The 7,645-nt window shown below is 42.9% G+C and overlaps 1 protein-coding gene across 1 annotated transcript in view; it reads left to right on the top strand.

Moving 5' to 3' along the window:
• Positions 1–6,555, top strand: part of LOC104957464 (slit homolog 2 protein-like) — a gene marked incomplete at its 3' end in the record, with an annotated part of 9,844 nt that extends 3,289 nt beyond the window's left edge. The window contains exons 3-4 of the mRNA XM_010785102.1: positions 382–453; positions 6,484–6,555. Of these exons, the coding sequence (XP_010783404.1) occupies positions 382–453; positions 6,484–6,555 (144 nt within the window). The remainder of the gene's footprint in view (positions 1–381; positions 454–6,483) is intronic.
• Between the last annotated feature and the right edge of the window lie 1,090 nt (positions 6,556–7,645).

A 7,645-nucleotide genomic window follows, 5' to 3' on the forward strand; every position in this document is an offset into this window, starting at 1 on the left:
TCTCTCTCTCTCTCTCTCTCACTCTCTCTCTCTCTCTCTCTCTCTCCTGCTGCTTCAACGTTCTATCACTTACCATCTCCACAATCAGTTTTTCTTTTTTTAATTCACACCCATTGCCACCTATCTTCTTCATCTCTCCCTCTCTCCCCTCTCCAATGTCAATCTCTTCTCCTCTCTCGTGTCCTATCTCACTCTCCTTCACCTTCTCTTCCTCTTTACTCTCTCTTATCTGCGGCCCCACCCAGCCGTCTTTTCTTTGGACTCTCAAGGTGTCATCAGATCACCCTGTCAGCTCTCAGCTCTCATGTGTCTCTCTATTAATCTCTTTTTTTTGCTGTCCAGTGCTTATTGTTTCACTTTCCGCTGGTGTTTCTCTTTCAGGCAGCTAATGGAGAACAAAATCACCACAATAGAGAGAGGAGCGTTCCAGGACCTGAAGGAGCTGGAGAGACTGTGAGTTACAATTCTGAATTAAAGCAGAGACTATTTCTTTTTCACACATTTTTGTTAAAAATAATCCTTTATCATAATGCTTTTCCCTGAAGCATACACATGTTTTGTTTTCATATATTTGGATATGCACATGTACAGAAAGGTGACAAATGAAAGGATAATAAGTGTGCAGAGCTTTTGTACGGAAGAACGTTATTGTTCCGTTGTTCCCTCATTTTCTTTTTGATTATTGTGGCATTGCATACGTGTGAGATTGTTTTTATAAAATTCTCTGTGGTCCATTTTGAAGGACGATTGTGCTAATTTCCTGGTATATTGTGGCACTGTAGAAACATTAAAAAAAACTTGAGCAATATCACTGCAACTTTTTCTTGTTAAAATAGACCCTTAAAAAACCTAAAATGTCAGGTCTGCCAGTCTTTTCCGCCTCATTTCCTGTTTTTTTTAGGCTGGTTGGTTTGTAGTTGTGGATCGTAGCAGAAGGCACATTTTGTGAATTTTGGTCCTGCATTTTTGAGACAACAGATTCAGATATTTTTCAAAGTATTGAGTGCCCCCACCCCCCATATCTGTATGTCTTTGTAAATGTTTCACTGCTGCCATCAGTTTTCTCAAGAGGGAATATTTGAATTGAGTCTCAGCGCAGTGAGAGTGAACAGCCAAAGGTTGTTATGGCGTTGGCCGGGAATCACTGGTATTCAGCATCTAACCCCGAGGCAGTTATGGCATAATTAAGTCCTGGTAGTGTGTGGGAGAAGAGGACAGAAGGGGGATGCGGACCTCTGACTGCTGATATGTCTATTGTGTGGACTGTCAACTTTGCTTGATGTGTGAGCTGTCTGTATATGGCTGTGTTTGTGGCCTGACTGCCAGCCAATGACACACAGGAATGCAGCAGACTGTGACGCTCTGAGGAGGCTTAGAGACAAGCTTTTAATTAAAGACACATAAAAATCCTTTCTGCTTACACACATGTTTACAAAAACACAGACATACCTGTGTAAACACATAAATATCCACCTGTACACATACACAGGCATACAAACAGCAATAAATCAATTGAAGGTAGTTAATCTTCCTGATGGCTGTTTTGGGTAAATCCTTCAGGAGTGGTTGGATTGAGAAGGATGAAGTATCATGAATTCCCGCTGTTCTCGTCTTGGGCGTGTCGTGCCTGGTTTTTTCTCTGCTCTCTGCTGCACTGTGGCCACTCTTTGTTGACACAGCGAATATATAGGAATCTGATCGTGATTCTCATGCAACCGATGCTGGGATCTGTCCAGCTAAGCAGATCTGGGAATTTCTGCCCAGAGCTTTAGACAAGGCCAATATTTAACTATGAAATGCTCTGGCTTTAACTGTAAACTTTGATAGTGATTACCTTCTGTGCTAAGAGATGGTACATGCTGGTTAAAAAAGTCTCTCATGCATACATATTAGCAAATCAGGCTTCAACACACACTTACACATACAATGTAGATCAGTCTGTAAACATCCACATCAGATAAAGAATTACACATCAACTATCCAACTATACATGCTGTCTTTGTCTTTCATCAGAGGGCAACAAACACTTTGACAGCAGCTAACTTTCTGACACAACATGGCTGTTTTCTGTTGTTCTTACGAGGGTTTTCAACTGTAATTCAGCGTCTCTGGCGTGGCATGTTCACAAACACAAAGGTGGAGTCAGTCATCAATGCCCCCCCGCAGCCGCTGGACAATGGCACGTCTCCGGAGTCTGGAGTCTTGGGGCTCATTTCAAAGGCCTCCGTCCTCTGGGGGTTGGATAGGGGCCTGCTGGGCACCGCTGCCCAGAGTAGAGAGCCCTAAGCTGGGCTGACGGATCCACAGTGACTGCCCCCCACCGGGGTGGAAAACGGTTCCCCTTCTCATCCTCTTTTTTTGCGACAGGCCCTGCAGGGCTGGGCAGGGTGGGGTCAGGTGTGGGGCAGTAGCTGGGGGGTATGGAGGAGGGGCCGGTGGTCGAAGGAGGTGTGGAGGAGATAGGCATGTCACAACACACACGTGCACATACACAAAAACATGCATTGGTATGGATAGACTCATGCACGCGCATTAACTTACGCAAGGCTGCTCCGTCAGTACTGGTTTTATCTTGATTTTGCCCCCCACTTGCGCATTGATTCCATCTTTAACCTCTCCTCATGTTTTTCTTCCAAACCCACCCATCTCTCTCTCTCTATTGTCCTGTGCTTACAGGAATGTCATACATTCTTCACTCTCTCCCTGTAGATAATGAAGAATAGGAAAGAGAGGCGTTTCTGATCCTCTTATCCTCCTCTCACATCTGACTGGTTTATAGCTGCTATCCAATTCAAAGTGTGTGAGATTAAAGATGATAGCAGCAAGAGATATGCAGAGAGAAAGGAAATAGTAATTACAGGTATTGAGAGAACAGCGGTGAGATAAAGCCTCAGATAATTAACCTGTAGTTGAGTGATCACATTGTCAAAGGTAATTTCAACAGTGAAGAATAATTGTAAAACAGATTACAGGTAGTGAGACATACATATCAACAGTGATGAACACACTAGATAAATAAACCTCACACTAAGTGTGGTGTAATTTGTGGACAATGTGACTATCAAAAGATAATTGCATCATTGAGACTAGCAGAATATGGATTTCAAAGAAAAGTCTTAGATTAGCGTTTGCCGAATCCTGCGAGTGAAGACATTGCTTCTCTGATCATTCAGGGCAAAGTTTCGCAATGCCTTTTTTTTTTATTATTGAGCTGCAGGGCTTGAAAGGTTCTGCACACAAAAGCCATTTTCACTACAATGGTTCTATCTAATAAAAGTAAGTTGTATATATTGCTGAGTCACTGGCTGTCTGTGCTACTGCCAACTTTTGTTGTAAATACCAGCTTTTCAATACGCTTAATGAGAATAATTTCTGCATTCTGGAATCCTGCGTCACTGTGAAATTGGGCAGGATGGTATCTGTTTAAAAGCCTTCATAGCCATGATGTTAAAGCTCGTATGCCAGTGCATTAACCTGTAAAGTGCATATGGCATCATGATGGGGTCTAATTAACAAAGACGATTCACATCTCTCATACTTTTGTGCACATATAAAATAAAGTATTCATTCACTCAGTCTCTCCTGACTAAAATACACAAACTGCTGGAGTGGATATACACACATACACAAACACTCACGCATGTTTTGACATAAAATGTGAGTTATGGCAGCAGTGGCATTGGTGGGGTAATAATTGTTTTTTTGAGTTGGTTTGTTGTTTCCTTCCTGGCCACAGCCTGCAAACCTGTAATGCTACACATATAAACTTGTGTGTGTGTGTGTGTGTGTGTGTGTGTGTGTGTGTGTGTGTGTGTGTGTGTGTGTGTGTGTGTGTGTGTGTGTGTGTGTGTGTGTGTGTTTACTGTGTGGTTTGTTGCTCTCTAGCATCTGTTTATGATTGTAGGGATTATCACCACGCTGCAGTGTGACATTAGCTTGTTGGAGTGACTCTCACACCTCAGTGTACTGGCGACTCGGTCTTCATTCACTTTCAGCCAGACTTTGACTAATGAATCACGACTGTGGAAGTACTCTGAGGGTGTTTATGTGCACACTCACACACACTTCACACACACTATAATACATTCCTTCAGGTCAAGAAACAAGCCACTAAATCACTACTGACCACTAGATTATTTGTGTCAGAGTCTGTTAGTACTTGTAGAGGGACAGTAGAGGTGTTCTGGGCAAAAATGAACAACTCCTAAACACTAAATCTTAAGCTGTAGGAACTATACTGCAACGTTTTTTTTGTCTCTTATAACAACGATGCAAGGGTTTATGGTAGTTGGGGTTGAAACGATAAATAGATGCACAGAAAATGAAGAACAGGTTATTAGAATAGGTTAAATGAGTGTAGTGGCTGACTGACTTCATTGGACTAACATTTTGAGGTGTATAATATGTAGAGGTTGGTTTCACATCATGAATGCTGTCCCTTTGGAAAGATAAAATAAAGTGTTTTGTCGGCATCTTTTGTGATGCTTGAACTAAGTTAAAAAAGGGTTTTCTGACCCTAAATTTAGCAATATATGATGGTTAAAAGTTTAAACTTGATTGGTAAAGTTATCTGACATTTATGAGCAAATAATTAAATGCACCTGACACTTTTGAGTAACGACACTGGTTTGGATAAAACACCGTCTTCACTTCATTCTCTTAGTCTCCTAGTCTGACAGCATTGCATCTATTTTAAGAGAATGAGCTCATACTCCTTCGCCGCACCTCCAGCACCAGTCTGTGCACTCACCCAGGGGAGGTCTAGCCCACTAACGGGTGCTCATGGTCGGGCAGGACCTGCAGGAGGAGTGGGCCTCTCCATGGGACCACGTGGGGCTCTTAGCCGCCACAGCCAGCCTTAACGGAAGAGAAGTGAATAATTTAGAAACATCATTCTGTGGGATGTTAAATATTAAAGCGGCCTCTGATGTAACTGTGAAGTGTGCATGAGCGCAGGCACGTTCATATATTTGAGGACTCCTGGGTTGAAGATGGACACACTGAGGGGGTGACGTTATTCAAGGAGAGTCCACAGCAGCTTATAGTGAAGCACAAAGAGGTAAAATAAGAAGGCCATTGTGACACTTCAAGAGAGGTTTTTGGTGGTCTGAATACAACTGTTGACATTTTTGAAGTGTTTTGTTAAGGCTGCTTTTTTCAGCTGTTTCTACCTATACATACGGAAAGAAATTCACTTATATTCGTATATAATGCACTTTAACCTTAGCCAGGACGGGCATAACTGCCTCAGTGGAAGTGAGATGACAAAGTTGGAAGGTTTAAATATACAGGACTTTTACTCACGAGACCACCTGTTCCTGTCCTGTGTAAAACTAGAAATGGTTGACTTATATTTACTAACTTTTACGTTACATAACTTACTTATTTTAACACAAACTATTATTTTTTTCTAAACTTAACCAAGTGTTCTGGAGCATTCACATGTGCATTGCTTGCTTGTGTTCATGGACATTTGTAAGAAACTCAGTCAGGGCCTTTAACACTATTTCTCATTTGTTGAAACAATCTTTCTTCATTCTTCCTCCATCTCTCATTTCCTTACCCCCTCTCTTAATTCTCCTCCAGTAACAGCCGGCGCAGCATCCTTCCGTGGGCTGTCAATGTATGTGTGTGTGTGTGTGTGTGTGTGTTTGTGTGTGTGTGTGAGAGAGAGTGTGTGTCGGGGTTAAACTTTTTCAGCAGCCTGTCTTTCATTGTGTCACTCAGTTGCTTCACTCTCCTCTGACTCACATCAAGGCACAACCACACACACAGCAACACACACCGGCATACAAACCTCTTCACTCCACTCGACCAGGGTTAAATGATCGCACCCAGATTATTAAACTCACCCGAGTTCTCTCAACTCCTGTGTGTGTGTGTGTGTGTGTATGTGTGTGTGTGTGTGTGTGTGTGTGTGTGTGTGTGTGTGTGTGTGTGTGTGTGTGTGTGTGTTTGTGAGAGTGTGTGTGATGACGGGTTGTTGTGAGTTCTTCCCCTGTGAGGGCCTTGTTTACTCAGTGGGGTCCTTTTCACACATTCGGTAGCCCGGCCAGACTGCCTGTTTGTTTTTCCCACATCATCTCCTCTTCTCCGCCTTTGTGGTAAAAAAAAAAAAAGGTCCCCCCACACCCCCATTACATTTGAACCCCTTCTCCCATCTTCCCCCCCCTGCCTTCCCTTCGTCCTTCTCGAGTTCACTGTTTGTCTGGCAGCCATGTTGTACCCCTTAAATCAGGGGCGACTGGGAGTCTGTTTTTCTGCCCGTGAACATGTGTGTGCTTTTAATGCCCCCATCAATCTTCTTATGTTCATGCTTCCTGTAACACTGAGTTGTATTACAAGCAAAACACAACAACATACAATGTGATATGATGAACAGGAAACACAAATATCACCTTAAAAAGCTAATTATACACACATGTAACCACTCTCTGGAAGCCTATGTTGAGTTATTTCCTAATTTATACTCTGTTTTTTCAGGCGCCTGAATCGGAATAACCTGGCCGTGTTCCCCGAGCTGCTTTTCCTGGGAACGACAAAACTTTACAGACTGTAAGTCCTGTTTTTTTCTTCTCTTTCTCTATCCATCACTCGATTTCTCTGCATTGTTATCTGAAGTATTGTTCACTTCCAAAGAAGGCCTGAGATCACTCGGATGAATTGTTGAAATTGTGTGTGTTTTTGTGTATTACCACAAGCTTGTGCAGAACATTGACTGCGATTTGAAACAAATCTGGTTGTCTTGGTTACGCATAGCCGTGGTTTTTCACTTAGATGAAGGAGTGAGGGAACATATTTTAAATGGCCCTCTTCATAGAAGCCAGTTCAGTAGCTAATGGAGATTAGCACTCCAACAGCTGCTGCCCACTGGGAGGTGTGTGTGTGTGTGTGTGTGTGTGTGTGTGTGTGTGTGTGTGTGTGTGTGTGTGTGTGTGTGTGTGTGTGTGTGTGTGTGTGTGTGTGTTCTCTTCTAAAGTTACATTTGTATGTTTCACAGACAAAAAATAGTCTCAGTTACAGAACATAAATGTGTCAGTTTGCATTCAAAACCCTTAAACTGCAGTTTGTTGTCGCCAGGCACCGTCCACTCTTCAGCTGAGCGTCTGTGCTGTAAACTGATCTGTGGATTTCCAGAACTGTAGGGCTGGGCAGCAATGCTGCTGAAACTGTGGGAACTACCTTCCCGTCATGGTTGTTTGTGGTCCCAGGGAATAATTATGGTTGAATATATTTATATGTGTGGCTGCATATATTTATCTTAAACAATATTGAAATGCTCAGATGATTCAGAGAGTGTGTGAAAGTTGTTTATGTTCTGCGGCTGCTCCAGTGGTTTGCTGGGCTTGACCTGTCGTCTATGGGTGTGTGTCTGCATGTGCGTCTGTGTTTCTGCAAGAGTGTGTGTGTGTGTTTTTCAAGGCCAAGAGTTGGCATATTGCTCAGCGTGTGGGCCGAGGTAAAAATACAACTCGGATATACTGCTCTCTGCTCAGCTGTTGCAGACAAGCGGCCTCTCTGTGCGCGTTGTGTGTGTGTGCATTTGTTAGTTTAGACTTGCGTGTGCACTTTGCTTGTTTGTGTGTATGTTGTGTATAAGCCTCAGTTCTCCAGGTATATGTGTAGCAGAGGATCCCTAGTTGGT

Source organism: Notothenia coriiceps, unplaced genomic scaffold (assembly GCF_000735185.1).
Source record: "Notothenia coriiceps isolate Sejong01 unplaced genomic scaffold, NC01 NC01_scaffold00027117, whole genome shotgun sequence".
Classification (NCBI taxonomy): Eukaryota; Metazoa; Chordata; class Actinopteri; order Perciformes; family Nototheniidae; genus Notothenia; species Notothenia coriiceps.